This window comes from Callithrix jacchus, chromosome X (genome assembly GCF_049354715.1).
Source record: "Callithrix jacchus isolate 240 chromosome X, calJac240_pri, whole genome shotgun sequence".
NCBI lineage: Eukaryota > Metazoa > Chordata > Mammalia > Primates > Cebidae > Callithrix > Callithrix jacchus.
The window spans coordinates 49,159,586-49,176,728 of NC_133524.1; the positions used below are offsets into that span (position 1 = coordinate 49,159,586).

The 17,143-nt window shown below is 51.5% G+C and overlaps 1 protein-coding gene and 1 long non-coding RNA gene across 10 annotated transcripts; one reads left to right on the forward strand and one right to left on the reverse strand.

Annotated features, from left to right (window-relative positions):
• Positions 1–3,794: 3,794 nt before the first annotated feature.
• On the reverse strand, positions 3,795–6,685 carry LOC118150426 (uncharacterized). Its single transcript, XR_004738523.2, has 3 exons — positions 6,553–6,685; positions 5,788–6,002; positions 3,795–3,964 (listed from the first exon to the last, which is right to left on the reverse strand). It is a non-coding gene; the product is annotated as an uncharacterized LOC118150426 (long non-coding RNA).
• WDR13 (WD repeat domain 13) lies at positions 5,881–15,161 on the forward strand. Of its 9 annotated transcripts, none has more exons than XM_054251067.2 (10): positions 5,881–6,033; positions 6,434–6,513; positions 7,215–7,421; positions 7,824–7,933; positions 8,056–8,186; positions 9,096–9,403; positions 10,257–10,437; positions 10,530–10,671; positions 14,263–14,381; positions 14,517–15,161. In XM_054251067.2, exons 1-10 carry the CDS (start codon positions 5,904–5,906, stop codon positions 14,531–14,533), a joined length of 1,425 nt encoding a protein of 474 aa, XP_054107042.1. In that variant the 5' UTR covers positions 5,881–5,903; the 3' UTR covers positions 14,534–15,161. The 9 variants fall into 9 exon arrangements, with proteins under 9 accessions (XP_054107042.1, XP_054107041.1, XP_078219296.1 ...); XM_054251066.2 differs by having other exon boundaries at positions 14,770–15,161; XM_078363170.1 differs by having other exon boundaries at positions 14,784–15,161.
• The last annotated feature ends 1,982 nt before the right edge of the window (positions 15,162–17,143 follow it).

Consider the following 17,143-nt stretch of genomic DNA (forward strand, 5'->3'; position numbering starts at 1 on the left):
ATGAGAAGAAGTGTCAGGGAAGTGAGTCATAGCAGAGAGCATTCCAAATACCAGGAACACTTCGTACAGTTTTCAAAGGATATAACAGGAAGCCAGTGAGGCTGAGCACAACCTGATGGAGTAAGAGTGCCAAGGGGAGAGGGTGGACAGGAAGCCTAGGAGGAGATCAACCCCTCACAGCAGCTGGACACCATTGCAGACCTTGATGCATGTAGCAGTCCTGGAGGTTGGAATAGACCACAGGAACAGAACTACATCTGGGACTTAGTGCTGGGGGTGCACAGAGCCAGAAGAGGGATGGGGCATTATTGTCAGCAATGCTGGCTGGTTACCAGGGGTTGGCGGTTTCCAGTGTCCAGGATAAGAAACAGTCCGGTTTGAGCATTAGGACAAATACCTAATGCATGTGGGGCTTAAAACCTAGATGACAGGTGCCACAAACCACCATGGCACCTGTATACCTATGTAACAAACCTGCATGTTCTACACATGTATCCCAGAACTTTTTTTTTCCTAAATGGAGTCTCATGCTGTCGCCTAGGCTGGAGTGCAGTGGCGAAATCTCAGCTCACCACAACCTCTGCCTCCCGGGTTCAAGCAATTCTCCTGCCTCAGCCTCCTGAGTAGCTGGGATCACAGGCACCCACCACCACACCCGGCTAATTTTTTGTATTTTTAGTAGAAACAGGGTTTCAGTGTTGCCCAGGCTGGTCTCAATCTCCTGACTTCGTGATCCGCCCACCTCGGCCTCCCAAAGTGCTAGGATTACAGGCATGAGCCACCGTGGTGCAGCCTGCCCAGAACTTAAAGTGAAAAAAAAAAACAACACCCAGAAACAGTCCAGTTCAACTTCCCACTGGAGTCCAAATACCAGTTCTAATATTGTCTACATCTGTGGCCATGGGCAGTAAATCCCCTCTAGAGTTCACTTTCCTTATCTTCAAAATGGGGCTTAAATGTCGCACCTACCTCCTTAGGTTTGTGACAGCACACATAAGATCAGTATGGTCAGCACTCAGTAATGCAGGCTGTCACCACAACCAGGTGGGACGTATCCCAGGACCCACCTGGTGGCTTGCAAGGGTGGCTTGACATTTGAAAAGCATGAGATGTAAGTCAACATATTAGCAGGAAAGAAAGAGAATCAAAGGCTATAATCACCTGGGACTGTGATATCAGACCCAAAGGCTAAACCCTCCCAGACCTGCAGTCTAGCCCTGAATGCCTCAGTGGGCAAGCTGAATTGAGATCTTAAGACCAGAGTGACCCTACTCCTACCCCTGTGAAGTGATTTCTGCTGGCTCTGAATCCGTGGCTGATGGGCTTCAGTTGGCCACCTTATCCTCATGCTCAGCAGTGCAAGGCTTTGTGCACTCTGGTTTCAGTTCAGATTCATTTTTCACACCTGCCCCCCAGCAACAATAATCAAACTACCGTTTTTTGTTTTTTGAGACCGAGTCTCACTCTGTTACCCAAGATGGAGTGCAGTGGCGTGATCTCGGCTCACTGCAACCTTCACCTCCCAGGTTCAAGCGATTCTCCTGCCTCAGTCTCCTCAATAGCTGGGATAACAGGCACTGGCCCCCATGCCTGGCTAATTTTTCTACTTTTAGTAGAGACAGGGTTTCACCATGTTGGCCAGATTGGTCTCAAACTCCTGGCCTCAAGTGATCCCCCTGCCTTGGCCTCCCAAAGTGCTGGAATTACAGGCGTGAGCTGCCGAGCCCACCCAAACTACTGTTTCATTTACAGTTAAGTTTACCAATTTCTTACATTGTTTTCTTACTGTTGATCTTGGCAGTTAGAATGGTAGCTCCAGGGGCTGAAGCAGTATCTGTCAAGAAGGCTTACTTGCTAGTTCAATGTGCTGGGGACCACTCAGTGCTCTGTTGAGGTGTCTTCCAACGGCAGAAATATCGTTTCTGACTTAGGCCTTAGAGAGTTGTCTCCAAACCCATTTGGGGGTTGTGAGAACTTTGGCTTCAGAGGCAAATGTCTTCCCATCAGGAAATGATGAAAGTTATGACCTCGTATCCCAACCCCCACTTGCTCCATTCAGGAAGAAACTTCAGGATGAGATAAGTGAATGAGGATTCCTTGTCTCCACTCCAATTACACCTCAGCTCTGTGGCTCCTCCCATTTCTCTCTCTGGCCTTGATTCTCAGCACACCTGTCCCGTGAACCACCTACACTTTCCCTCAAATCATGCTTTACTTTGTCCCCTGAAGTTGGGGCCCAACTTGAGGTTTTATTTCAGCCTGTGGTAGCAATGAAAAGCAGACACAGCCAATGTGGTCAACTGTGTTCTTTTGCTTTTTTTTTTTTTTTTTTTTTTGAGGCAGGGTCTCACTCTGTTGCCAAGGCTGGAGTGCAGTGGTGTGATCACAGTTCACTGCAGCCTCAACTTTGCAGGCTCAAGTGATCCTCCCACCTCAGCCTCCTGAGTAGCTGGGACTACAGGTGTGCACCATCATGCCTGGTTAATTTCTTAATATTTTGTAGAGACGGGATCTCACCATGTTGTCAGGCAGATCTCAAACTCTGGGACTCAAGCAGTCCTCCTGCCTCAGCCTCCCAAAACGTTGGGATTACAGGTGTGAGGTACCGCACCCAGCCTTTCCTTTGCATTTCTAAACTCCGGGCGCCAGATAGGTAGGGAGTGCATAAAGGATGAGTCTGGAAAAAAGACAGCCCCTGCCTGTTTCTTCCACCATCACAGTCACTGTTGTGATGAGTATCATCTTCAAACAACTCAGGCTTACCTGTCTTTTCTGTCCAAATCTGGTTTTTTGTTCATTTGACTAGGACCTTCAACATCACTCTGACAGTAAAATAGCCCTGGATCCTGTTAGAGTGAATGGGGCTTGTGGTCCCCCATGGGTTTGAGCTTTTTTTCTATGTGTCATGATTGTAACCAAAGTCATTCACAATCTCTACTTGATACCCCCAGACATGAGACCAACACACTAACCTGCCATTCACACAGATAAATCTGCCCCTTCCTCTCCAAGCTCTCAACTGAAAATGCCTTCTTTCATCAGATTGTTGTTCAAATCCCATTTTTATGCCAGGTGCAGTGGCTCATGCCTTTAATCCCAGCACTTTGGGATGCCGAGGTGGACAGATCACCTGAGGTCAGGAGTCCAAGACCAGCCTGGCCAACATGGTGAAAGCTTGTCTCTACTAAAAATACAAAAAATTAGCCGGGTGTGGTGGGCGCCTATAATCCCAGCTATTCAGGAGGCTGAGGCGGGAGAATTGCTTGAACCCAGGAGGTAGAGGTTGCAGTGAGCCGAGGTCATGCCACTGCACTGCAGCCTGGGCAACAAGAGCAAAACTTAATCTCAAAAACAAAAACAAAAGCCATTTTTAATCTAATGACAGCACACAAATGTTAAAACAATTGAAACAGGTTGGGCGCAGTGGCTCATGCCTGTAATTCCAGGACTTTGGGAGGCTGAGGTGGGTGGATCAGTTGAGGTCAAGAGTTCAAGACCAGCCTGGCCAACATGGCGAGACCATCTCTACTAAAAAACACAAAAATTAGCCAGGCGTGGTAGTGCATGATTGTACTCCCAGCTACTTGGGAGGCTAAAGCACAAGAATCACTTGAGCCAGGAGGCAGAAGTTCCCACGTTGACCAGGCTGGTCTCTAACTCCTGGCCTCAAGTGATCTGTGCCCCTCAGACTCCCAAAGTGCTGGGATTACAGGTGTGAGCCACAGTGCCCAGCTAACAACCCTTTCATTAGTTTGTTTTGTCTAATATAGCCTTACAGGAAGAGGTTTTAAAAATATTTTTTACAATTTTAATATGTGAATATTGAAAAATGACAACAAAATAATTCATTTCAATGATGAAACTGAATTTCCCAGGGATCCCTGACTCGATTTCCAGACTCTCCTGTGATTTCATTCCATCATGTTTCTTTGGAAGCAGAGTGGTAGGATGAAGGGGCAGGGCTCTGTTGAGGGAAGATGGAAGTGAATGGAAAAGGCATTTATCACAACACTCTTTTTTTTTTTTTTTTTTTTTTTTTGAGACGGAGTTTCGCTGTTGTTACCCAGACTGGAGTGCAATGGCATGATCTTGACTCACCGCAACCTCTGCCTTCTGGGTTCAAGCAATTCTCCTGCCTCAGCCTCCCGACTAGCTGGGACTACAGGCACGCACCACCATGCCCAGCTAATTTTTGTATTTTTAATAGAGACGGGGTTTCACCTTGTTGACCAGGATGGTCTCAATCTCTTGACCTTGTGATCCACCCACCTTGGCCTCCCAAAGTGCTGGGATTATAGGCGTGAGCCACCGCGCTCAGCCCACAACACTCTTTATGGTGAAAAAAGAACACGGAAATAAACCCAATGCCTGTCACAAATAGGGTTTCAGAGTTGGGTGCAGCGGTTCATGCCTGTAAATCCCAGCTACTTGGGAGGCTGAGGTGGGAGGATGCCTCAAGGCCATGAGTTCGAGACCAGCCTGGGCAACATATCAAGACCCGCCCCTGCCAATCTCTATTTTTTAAACAGGATCTCACTCTTAACATCCAAGCCGGAGTACAGTGGCATGGCTCACTGCAGCCTCAACCTCCCAGGCTCAAGCGATCCTCCCAACTTAGCCTCCCGAGCAGCTGGCACTATAAGCACATGCCACCACACACAGCTAATTAATTTTTGTAGCGATGTAGTCTCACTGTGTCTCCCAGGCTGGTCTCAAACTCCTAGATTCAAGTGATATTCTTGCCTTAGCCTCCCAAAGTGTTGGAATTACAGATGTGAGCCACCATGCCCAGCTCACCCCATGTCTCTCTCTTTTTAAATTATTTATTAAAAATAATTTGAGATGGAGTTTCACTCTTGTTGCCCAGGCTGGAGTACAATGGCACAATCTTGGCTTACTGCAACCTCTGCCTCCAGGGTTCAAGTGATTCTCCTTGCCTCAGCCTCCTGAGTAGCTGTGATTACAGGCACCCACCACCACGCCCCACTAATTTTTTGTATTTTTAGTGGAGACGGGGTTTTACCATGTTGACCAGGCTGGTCTCGAACTCCTAACCTCAGGTGATCTACCCTCCTCAGCCTCCCAAAGTGCTGGGATTACAGGTGTGAGCCACCACAGCTGGCCTCTTTTATTTATTTTTTTAGAGACAGGGTCTTGCTCTGTTGCCCAGGCTGGAGTGTAGTGGCACGATCACAGCTCATTGTAGCCTTAACCTCCTGGGCTGAAGCAGTTCTTCTGCCTCAGCCTCCCAAGTAGCTGGGACTGCAGGCATGCACCACCATGTCAGACTAATTTTTGGTAGAGATGGGGTCTCATTTTGTTCCCCAGGCTGGTTTCTACCTCCTGGGCTCAAGTGATCCTCCCACCTTGGCCTCCCAAAGTGCTGGGATTACAGGTGTGAGCCACCGCACCTGGCCCTATACCACTTTTAAAAGTCATGTTTCTTTTAGAAACGGGGTTTCACCATTTTGGCCAGGATGGTCTCCATCTCCTGACCTTGTGATCCACCTGCCACCACCTCCCAAAGTACTGGGATTACAAGCGTGAGCTACAGCGCCTGGCCCTATACCACTTTTTAAAAGTTGTGTTTCTTTCTTTTTTTTTTTTTTTTTAAGAGACAGGGTTTCACCATGTTGGCCAGGATGGTCTTGATCTCATGACCTCGTGATCCACCCGCCCCGGCCTCCCAAAGTGCTGGGATTACAGGCGTGAGCCCCCGCACCCCGCCACCTTCTCTTTTTTATAATGTTGTATTTCTGATTTCTAGGGAATGATTCGTAAACTCACCCCTGACACTATGTTCCTTGGACATTATCCTTGTATAAACAAAAAGTGCCATTAACGAGCGGGTAGAAGTCGAGGGGTGGAGCCTCCGCCCTTGTGCCTGAAGCGACTGTCCCTCAATGCGCCTGCGAGACTCCCACGCCCTGGGAAGGATGCCTATCGATTCGCTCTGGGCTCAGCAGCTCTCGCTGATAGCAGGCGGCCATCTTGCCTGGAGCCTGAGAAAGGGAGGAGAGACAGAAGGAACCTGTGAGAGTGGTCTCAGGGCCGCCCCGGGGGGCCTCAAGAACCGGAGGCAGCCCCGGAGGTGGTCCCCGATCCCGGGCTATGCTCTTGGACCTGAGAAGGGAAGGCGGAGGGCGGCGGGGACAAGATGGGTGGGAAACGTCAAGCAAGGAATGCTAGGCGGGGGAGGGGCGTTGCTATGGCGACCGGGGAGGGGCGGTGTCTGTTCTGAATCGCTGTGTGTCACCGGGCGTTGACCAGGAAGGGCAGGGCTGGGGTGATGACCATGGTAACAGCCGGGTGGGAGTTCGTGACATCTCCAGCGCGGAGGGACTCGATGGCTATGGCAATGGTCGCCTGGCGGAAGGGACAGAGCTAGATCCCTTCGCTTGGGACGCTCACATTCCAGGCCCTTGTCCTGCAGGCTCCCGCGGGCGGAGGCGCCAGAGGAAGAGGCCAGGGAATGGCCGCGGTGTGGCAGCAAGTCTTAGCAGTGGACGCGAGGTGAGGCGTAGGATCGAAGCCCATGGGAGCGGAACTTACTGTGGTGCATGCGCAATGGCGATAAGTGAGGCTGGGCGGAGAATTTGCCTAATGCGGCTCGTGGGCTTGCCGGAGGTGAACATGCGCAGTAGCGGAGGCGGGCACGCCCGCCGTGAGTTTCTGGTCCGGAGAGGGTTCTAAACAGCATGCTGGGAAAATGTGGTCAGATGTGGACATGCGCAAAGAGGCTGCCTGTGGGAGGGAGGTGGGGCTCAGGCTGGTGACATCCTATCCCCTATGGGTGTTTCCTAGATTTTTTTTTTTAACATCATCACTTCCCTGTTCTGACCCCATCACCACCCAACACTGACCCCCATAATATCGGTGTGATTTCTTTTGCCATGGTAGACCCCAATTATTGTCTGTGCTGACCCAGTCACCTGATAGGGACCTCAGCAAGGCAGCAGACTGACTCTATTGTCTGCAAACTGACCTCATAACCATGTTGATTATTACCTAATATTCACTCCTACCTCAGGACCAGGAGGTCCCCCATCACCACTGCTAGTCATTGTTACCACCTTAGCCCCAGTCACTGCCACACACCTCACTCTCCTGCCCTGTCCCCCGAGCTGATTGATTCCCTCTGTCCTGTGCCTGCTGCCTGCCCTGCATCCTGACCCTGCAGGTACAACGCGTACCGCACACCAACGTTTCCACAGTTTCGGACGCAGTATATCCGCCGGCGCAGCCAGCTGCTGCGGGAGAATGCCAAGGCTGGGCACCCCCCAGCACTGCGTCGGCAGTACCTGAGGCTTCGGGGGCAGCTGCTGGGCCAGCGCTACGGTCCCCTCTCTGAGCCAGGCAGTGCTCGTGCCTATAGCAACAGCATCGTCCGCAGTAGCCGCACTACACTTGACCGCATGGAGGTGAGCTCCTGGCCACATTTGCCCCCTGGGCATACCCTGCCTGCATACATTCGCTCTGCAGACTTTCATCAAGCACCTGCTCTGTGCTGGGCACTGTTCTGCATCAGCAGAGTACAAAAAGATAATATGCCACGTAAATCAAATGAACAGACAGTAAACTTGGTAAACAGGTCAATAAACATAGGGCAAGCCATGTTTGGAGTATCTGTTGAGCAGGGGGAGGGCAGGAACAGCAGAACTCGTGAAGAAGCCACTGCAGTAGTGCAGGTGGGCAGCAGTGGTGGTGGCAGGGGACACAGTGAAAAGTGATCTGGCTCTAGGTAGATTTTCAGGGCTCCACACCTCCAAGGATCTCAGGGACTTTTTGCAGGATGGACCCACTCTGACCCTCTCCATTTGCAGGACTTTGAGGATGATCCTCGGGCCCTGGGGGCTCGTGGGCACCGCCGTTCTGTCAGCCGAGGCTCCTACCAGCTGCAAGCACAGATGAACCGTGCCGTCTATGAGGACAGGTATGCGCCAGAGGTAACTGAGGGGGGTGTGGTTGCAAGGAGGAGAGGGGCCCTGGGGCAATGGCAGACTGAACACTCTCATATCTACCTCTTGTCACCTCTCACTTCCTGTTGGGGCCCAGGCCCCCTGGCAGCGTGGTGCCCACGTCAGCGGCAGAAGCAAGCCGGGCCATGGCCGGAGACACATCACTGAGCGAGAACTATGCCTTTGCAGGCATGTACCATGTTTTTGACCAGCACGTGGATGAAGCAGGTGAGTCAGTGGATGGTGGGTTCTATCACCAAGTGTTTTCCCAAACTGTGACAACGAACCAAGGCATCCTTTTCTGAATACCAGGCCCCTGGCACACCTCTGAAGGAGGAATTCACATCCACAAAGCCTTCTGCAGACTGAAAAGCCCCCTGCACAGGGGTCTGCAAAGTCTCAGTGCTTTCTCTACTGTAAAGAGCCTCAGAAGCCTAAGAGAGCCCTTTGCAGCAGGGAGCCTGGGTTTGTGAGTTACTCGGAAGAGTTCAAAGATGGACTGGGCGAGGTGGCTCATGCCTGTAATCCCAGCACTTTGGGAGGCGGAGGCGGGCAGATCACAAGGTCAAGAGATCGAGACCATTGTGGCTAACACAGTGAAACCCTGTCTCTACTAAAAATACAAAAAATTAGCCAGGCGTTGTGGCAAGGGCCTGTAGTCCCAGTTACTCAGGAGGCTGAGGCAGGAGAATCACTTGAGCCTGGGAGGTGGAGGTTGCAGTGAGCCAAGATTGTACCACTGCACTCCAGCCTGGGTGACAGAGTGAGAAGCAAGACTTTGTTTCAAAAAAAAGACTTTGCTGATGAGAAATCCCCTTGCAGAGGGCAGAGTGGGCGACAGTGTCAAGGGTTTTGCAAATGGCCAAGACCTTGATTGTAAATTGTTTGCTAAGACAGGAGCTTTTTCACATTGCAGAAGACTTTTGCAATCTGCAAAGGAGCTGCTAAGACTTAGGGAGCTTTGGCAGAGGGCCTTCTGGGGTTACAGTTCCCTTTGTCAGCCAAGGAAAGCCCTTTGCTGAGGCCACTGTGCCTCATGCAGTGGGACCAGGCCCTGGCACACACATCAGAGCCTTTTAGAGAGAAATGTGCCCAGTGTGTGTGCAGACTCCCACAAATGGCTTCTTGGCATTGCAGTTCCACGAGTGCGCTTCGCCAATGATGACCGGCACCGCCTGGCCTGCTGCTCACTCGACGGCAGCATCTCCCTGTGCCAGCTGGTGCCCGCCCCGCCCACAGTGCTTCGTGTCCTACGGGGCCACACCCGTGGTGTCTCCGACTTTGCCTGGTCCCTCTCCAATGACATCCTCGTGTCCACCTCACTTGATGCTACCATGCGCATCTGGGCCTCTGAGGATGGCCGCTGCATCCGGGAGATCCCTGACCCCGATGGTGCTGAACTGCTCTGCTGTACCTTCCAGCCTGTCAACAACAACCTCACCGTGGTCAGGCTCCAGGGCACCCACTCACCAAGGGCGGGTGGACTGGGTCAGGAAGGCCATCTGAGGGAGTGAGAGTATAAGGAGGGGCAGCCCAGGGGGCCTAGGACCCCTGCCAGTCTCATCATAGCAGTCCTAGTGTGGTCAGACTTAAAAGGGAAGCAGATCATAAGACCATTCTTGGTCTGAGATGGCCTTGCTGTGGTAAACTTCAGGGAGCACTGGCCAGGGCAGGGTCCTGGCTCTGGGACCCCTTTGGTCACATTAGCTGCAGCCCTACAGCTTTCTAACTGCAGGGGCTACCTCTGAGGAGCAGGACGATGAGGCTGAGCCTCATCTGGTCTATCAATGGCAGCCCCACCATGGTCAGACTCCAGGGTAGATTGGTCAGAGAGCAGGGGAAGAACATTAAAAAGTCTGGCATGGCCCAAGGTGGGGTGGGGTGAAGTGCAGAGGAACTGACCAAGAGTGAGCTTGTGGGCCAGGATCCTCCCCGTGTCAGCAGCAGCCCCACAGGTTCCAGAAGGGCATAGCCAGGGAGCAGGGGAAAGCTGGGATCACAGGTCTGGGCAGGCCCCGTGGTTCTCACCCTGCAGGAGGACTGGCCAAGGGGCAACATGATGGCTCTGAAGGCCCTTTAGTCCCATAGGCAAGTGCCCTACTCTGGGCAGATTGCAAGAGTGACTGGCTGGGGAGGTGGATTCATGCCTGATCACCTTCTTGTCTACCTGCCACAGCCCCACTGTGAATAGACTCTTAATGGGGATCAGCCAGTCCCATCAACGGTAGCCTCACTGTGTTCAGACTCAAGGAGGGACTGACTGGGAGCAGAATGATGGTCTGTGCATTCTCCCCACAGGTGGGGAACGCCAAGCACAACGTGCATGTCATGAACATCTCCACCGGCAAGAAAGTGAAGGGGGGCTCCAGCAAGCTGACGGGCCGTGTTCTTGCTCTGTCCTTTGATGCCCCTGGCCGGCTGCTCTGGGCGGGTGATGACCGTGGCAGTATCTTCTCCTTCCTCTTCGACATGGCCACGGGTAGGCAGACAGCAGTCCTGCATCTGGGTGCTCGCCCTCCCAGGGCATCGCCGTCACCCTCCCCTCTGCTTTCCCTCCCTCTGCTGCTGCAGGGAAGCTGACCAAAGCCAAGCGTCTAGTGGTGCATGAGGGGAGTCCTGTGACCAGCATCTCAGCCCGGTCCTGGGTCAGCCGCGAGGCCCGGGACCCCTCACTGCTCATCAATGCTTGCCTCAACAAGTTGCTGCTCTACAGGTGGGTCCCCCACAGGGCCTCCTGGAGATGGAGGGCCTGCCTCCTCCAGCACACTGGGACAGTAGCCCATCTCCTCCATCAGGTTTGTTTCATTGAGGGAGCAGTAGTAGCAGTAACACTAATAGCAGTAGTGAATGTGCACGTTTACAGCAGTCACTGCAGCCAGGCCCTGTTTGAAGCAGTTTCTGTGTATCACTGCATTCAGTCCTTGCACCAACCTGTGAGGTAGGTGCTGTTATTATCTCCATTTAGCAGTTGAGCAAACTGAAGCATAAAATAGACGAGGGCAAAAGATATGAACAGACACTTTTCAAAAGAGGACATTTATGAGGCCAACAAACATATGAAAAAATGCTCATCATCACTGGTCATTAGAGAAATGCAAATCAAAACCACATTGAGATACCATCTCACACCAGTTGGAATGGCGATCATTAAAAAATCTGGAGACAACAGATGCTGGAGAGGATGTGGAGAAATAGGAACACTTTTACCTGTTGGTGGGAGTATAAATTAGTTCAACCATTGTGGAAGACAGTGTGGCAATTCCTCAAGGACCTAGAAATAGAAATTCCATTTGACCCAGCAATCCCATTATTGGGCATATATCCAAAGGATTATAAATCGTTCTACTATAAGGACACACCCACACATGTGTTCATTGCAGCACTGCTTACAATAGCAAAGACCTGGAACCAACCCAAATGCCCATCAGTGATAGACTGGACAAGGAACATGTGGCACATATACACCATGGAATACTATGCAGCCATAAAAATGGATGAGTTCATGTCCTTTGTAGGGACATGGATGAAGCTGGAAACCATCATTCTCAGCAAACTGACACAAGAACAGAAAACCAAACACTGCATGTTCTCACTCATAGGCGGGTATTGAACAGTGAGAACACATGGGCACAGGGAGGGAAATGTCACACACTGGGATCTGTTGGGGGATGAGGGGTTAGGGGAGGGACAGCTGGGAGTGAGTAGGTTGGGATGGGATAACATTGGGAGAAATGCCTGATGTAGGTGATGGGGGGATGGAGGCAGCAAACCACCATGGCATGTGTGTACCTATGCAACAATCCTGCAAGATCTGCACATGTGCCCCAGAACTTAAAGTACAATAAAACAAAAATAGACTAGGGCTGCTTAAAGCAAGGCCTGTTTTCCTTTCTTCCTTCCTTTTTCTTTGTTTTTTTTTTTTTTTGGGTGGGGTATGGGGGTTGCTATCCCCACTCAATCTGTCATGTGACCCAAATGCGGTTCTCAGCCTGGGCCACAGATTGGAATGACCTGAAGAGTTTCAAAAAATCCTGCCAGGGCCCCTCTGCAGGGCAGTGGTTTCAGAAGTTTTGGGATGGGCCTGGGCATGGGTAGATTGAGAAATTCCCTAAGCGATATCTGGCCAGGCCTGAAAACCACTGCTTAACAGGATGCTTTTATTCTACCACTTTATTTCTCTCCTTTTTTTTTTTTTTTTTTTTGAGGTGGAGTCTCACTCTGTCACCAGGCTGGAGTGCAGTGGCCTGATTCGGCTCACTGCAACCTCCGCCTCCTGGGTTCAAGCGATTCTCCTGCCTCAGCCTCCTCAGTAGCTAGGATTACAGGCATGTGCCACTAAGCCTGGCTAATTTTTGTATTTTTAGTAGAGATGAGGTTTCACCATGTTGGCCAGGCTGGTCTCGCTCTCTTGACCTCGTGATCCGCCCGCCTTGGCCTCCCAGAGTGCTGGGATTACAGGCGTGAGCCACTGTACCCAGCTCTCTCCTCCTTTTTAAACAATTTCTACATATATGCTTTAAAACATTTTAATTTAAGTGTACCCTTAGGTTTGTGCCCATTTCCCACAGCCCCTCCCTTCTTCCTGCTACCACCTCTGGCCTTCTCCTGCCACAGTAAAGCTCATTAACGATCCACATCTTTACACATACCCTTCTCTCTCCACGAATCCTAGGCGTGTACACATACCCACGTGTGTTTTTGTTTGTTTGTGAGATAGGGTTTTGCTGTCACTCAGACTGGAGTGCAGTGGCATGATCATGGCTCGCTGCAGCCTCCAACATCTGGGCTCATTTGATTTCCCCACCTCAGACTAAGTATCTGAGATTACAGGCATGTGCTACCATGCTAAGCTAACTTTTTAAATTTATTTATTTATTTTTTTTTTGCAAAAATGAGGATTTGCCATGTTACCCAGTCTGGTCTTGAAATCCTGGCCTCAAGCAATCCTCCCACCTCAGCCTCCCAAAGTGCTGGGATTACAGGCATGAGCCACCTTGCCTGACTCCTACCATAGTTTTGAAGGAAAGACATTTTAAAGAAATGGGTTTTCTTATCACTTAATGTTCCTTTTATGGAGGTACCAGTTTCATTATTCACCTATTGAAAGACATTCTTGGGCCAGGTGCAGTGGCTCACACCTGTGATCCCAGCACTTTGGGAAGCTGAGGTGGGCGAATCACTTGAGATCAGGAGGTCAAGACCAGCCTGGTCAATGTGGCAAAACCCCATGTCTACTAAAAATACGAAAATTAGCTGTATGTGGTGACAGGCGCCTGTGATCCCAGCTACTCTGGAGGCTGAGGCTGCAGAATCACTTGAACTTGGGAGGCAGTGGTTGCAGTGAGCTGAGATCATGCCATTGCATTCCAGCCTGAGTGACAGAACCAGACTCCATCTCTTAAAAAAAAAAAAAAAGGGCTGGGCGTGGTGGCTCATACCTGTAATCCTACCACTTTGGAAGGCCGAGGCAGGTGGATCACGAGGTAGGAGTTCAAGATCAGCCTGGCCAATATGGTGAAACTCCATCTCTACTAAAAATATAAAAATTAGCCAGGCATGGTGACACACGTCTATAGTCCCAGCTACTCAGGAGGCTGAGGCAGAAAATCACTTGAACCTGGGATGTGGAGGTTGCAGTGAGCCAAGATCGCATCACTGCACTCCAGCCTGGGCAACAGTGAGACTCTGTCTCAAAAAAAAAAAAAAAGAAAAAAGAAATGGTCTTTCATACATCTCAAGTTTCTCACCAGGTGATGCCTCGTAGAAACCCCCCAGGTTACCTTCGTGAACTGTGGTTTATTCTCTCTAAGGGCTGTGCAGTTTTCCACAGTGTGGGTGTACCATGGTGTGTTCATTTAGTCTCTTTGTGCCTGTCTTAACACCAGGATCTTAGAAAGAAAAACTAGTGAATGAAACTGGAGAGGCTCCCATTTATATCAACAGAGACAGTTTCTGAGCCATCGGTAACTCACACATCAGCCCCTATTCACAGTTTATGCAATCACCTCAGAATTGGGTTTCATAAGCTGGGTATTGTACATACCTATAGGTAGTCCCAGCTACGCAGGAGGCTGAGACGAGAGGATCACTTGAGCCTGGGAGGTTGAGGCTGCAGCGAGCCATGATCGCACCACTACACTCCAGCCTGGGTGACAGAGTAAGATCCTGTCTCAAAAACAAAAAAAAATTGGGTTTCATGAACCTTGAAAAGAACTTAGGCACGGGGTGGGGACACAGGCCCACAGCTTGTTCCCCTGCTGGGGCTGGGGCTGTGTTTTCACCTTCTCTCTCATCCTCCTCTCAGAGTGGTAGACAACGAGGGGACCCTGCAGCTGAAGAGAAGCTTCCCCATCGAGCAGAGCTCACACCCGGTGCGCAGCATCTTCTGTCCCCTCATGTCCTTCCGCCAGGGGGCCTGCGTGGGTGAGTCCTGTAGGGACAGGGGATCTGGGTGGCTGGGGAGGGGCAGGGACCAGGGCTGGTGCCGACTTGGCTCAGATATCACGACACCCTGACACCCTGACTTCCTGGGCCTCTTGACCCCTCACACCCCAACAGCCTCAGTCTGGGACTGACAGCTCCAAACAGCTCAGAGAACTCGCAGTTTGCACTTGAGCTCAGCCAAAAGGCCGAGAAGCAATGAAAACTCACACTTTGAACACACCTACCCCGAAAAGGCCCAGAGACCTTGTACTTTGCACACAGTACCGAAACAGCCAGGTGACCTCCCAGCTAGGGGTGGGGCCCCCTCAAACTTCCCCAAGCCATGCTGGGACCTCACATCTCCAACATACACCCTTCAACACCTCAGGGACTTCCCACCAGGGGCACCCCAGGCGCCTCCCGATGGCCTCTCCCTCTCACCCCGACAGTGACAGGCAGTGAGGACATGTGCGTGCACTTCTTTGATGTGGAACGGGCAGCCAAGGCTGCTGTCAACAAGCTGCAGGGCCACAGTGCGCCCGTGCTTGATGTCAGCTTCAACTGCGACGAGAGCCTACTGGCCTCCAGTGACGCCAGCGGCATGGTCATCGTCTGGAGGCGGGAGCAGAAGTAGGGTCCTGCCGGCCCTGCTGCTGTCCACCATCCCATCCCTTTACTCCAGCCTCGTGTTGTAAATAAAGCTTCAGTGGTTGTGCAGAGGGCCAGCTCCCAGCTCTGCCGGGGACTGGCAGGGGAGCAGGCATCTCCAGGAACATGGTGGAACGGGGTTCATTGACTCATTTGTGCATTCATGCATCGATGATTCATTCATTCCACAAGCATTGATTGAATGTCTGCTGGGTCACAGGCACCGCTTTAACTGTTTTACACACTCATGCATTCGATAGACATTAGTGAGCCCTGACTGTGTGCCAGGAACTGTTCTAGGCACTGGGGATACGGCTGTGACCTAATCTGATGGAAATGCCTGCCCTTGTTGGGCTTGCGTTGTAGAGGAGACATTAGACAAAAATATGGAACAGGTCAGCTAATGATGAGTGGTGCAAAGAAAATAAGGCAAGGATGGGAGACAGAGCTGCAGAAGTTGGAGTTGGGGGAGTGGGTCTTTACAGTATCGGGGAAGACGTTCCTGACAGGGTGCCTTGTTTTGTTTTTGAGACGGAGTCTCACTCTGTCACCCAGGTTGGAATGCAGTGGCATGACCATAGCTCACTGCAGCCTCAACCTCCAGGGCTTAAGTGATCCTCCCACTTCAGCCTCCCAAGTAGCTGGGACTACAGGTGTACACCACACCCAGCTAATTTTTTTTTTTAAAGATGGGGTTTCACCATGTTGGCCAGGGTAGTCTCAAGCTCCTGACCTCAGATGATCTGCCCGCCTTGGCCTCCCAAAGTACTGGGATTACAGGCGTGAGCCACCGTGCCCGGCGAGACCCTAATTTTTGTATCTTTAGTAGAGACAGGGTCTTGCCATATTGCCCAGGCTGGTCTCGAACTCCTGGGCTCAAGTGATCCACTCGCCTCGGCCTCCCAAAGTGCTGGGATTACAGGCATGAACAACCACGCCTGGCTCAGGGTGACATTTAAATAAAGACCCGAATGAAGTGAGTGGGAGTCATAGTGTAGTGGGAGAACATTCTAGGCAGAGAGAAAGCCAGCCTAAAGACCCTGAGGCTGGAGCATTCCAGAAGGATCATTGTGTATGCCAGAGTCTTGCTGGACCATAGTGTGACAGTAGATGGGGTGGGACAGGCCAGATGCTGTTGTGCTTCATGAGCCACAGTGAAGACTTTGGCTTTTTTTCGGAGTAGGGGGTGATGCATCACCAGAAGGTCTCAAGCAGAGGAGGGGCGCAATCTGAGTTGGTCATAGAGGCTCCCTCTGGCTGCTGAAGGGAACAGATTGGGGGTGGGGGTAGAAGCAGGGGACCCAGCAAGAGACCCCTCGAGGGCAGTCATGGGGACTTGCAGCAGGGTAGCACAGTGGAGGAGTGGGTGGGGAATGTTGGGTTGGACCCCCCAGGGGGTCAGGCTGCAGGACTCTGCTGCCTCCTGGGGTGAATGGCTCCATTCCCAGACTCCTCCACATAGCAGCCCTTGCCTGGGCCCCACCCCTCTCTATGCATCATGTTTTCTTGAAAGCAGGGAGCACAGGTGTTGAGTCCCAGAGCCCCAAACTGATGTAGGAGCAACAGGGAGCTAAGGCTGAGCTGGGGCCTCCTGCTGTGTGGTGGACTCTCCATCACTCAGACCATGCCTGTCTCCTCCCAGCCCAATCCAGGGTATACATTCCAGCCCTGGAACACCTCAGAGACCAAAAAGTGTTGATCAGTATTTGAGGGGAGCCCCAAGAGAGGAGAAAAAGCTTTGAGTACTGATGGAGGTAAATAACCCAAATCGCGTATCAGTGGCCTGGGTCACCAGAAAACGTCAGAGTTACCAGAAGTGGCAGAGGCTCTTGCTCCAGCCCCTCCCACCCTCCCCAGCTCTATTTGCTGCTACATATGCGTCAGTTGGAACTGTGACTCTCAGGACCTTACGGTCAGTCCACAGCATGGTAGAGACTCCAGCTTGGCCCAGTGTTGTTGAGCTGCTGAACTCACACCAGCAGTCTTGTTGGAGGGAAATAATCTCCCGTTTGTTCAGTCCAGTTATTTAACAGTGTGGTTACTTGCACCCCAAGCATTTCTAACAAGGACTTCCATCTAATAGACCTCAGGGTACACGGTGGTGAGATAGGGAC

Excerpts from the sequence above, each read along its gene's own strand:
- WDR13 (XM_035287635.3), top strand. The coding sequence starts at position 5,904 with ATGCGCCTGCGAGACTCCCACGCCCTGGGAAGGATGCCTATCGATTCG. Across the intron at positions 7,422-7,823 it reads CTACACTTGACCGCATGGAG|GACTTTGAGGATGATCCTCG; the intron begins GTGAGCTCCTGG and ends CTCCATTTGCAG. Across the intron at positions 14,382-14,830 it reads CCGCCAGGGGGCCTGCGTGG|TGACAGGCAGTGAGGACATG; the intron begins GTGAGTCCTGTA and ends TCACCCCGACAG.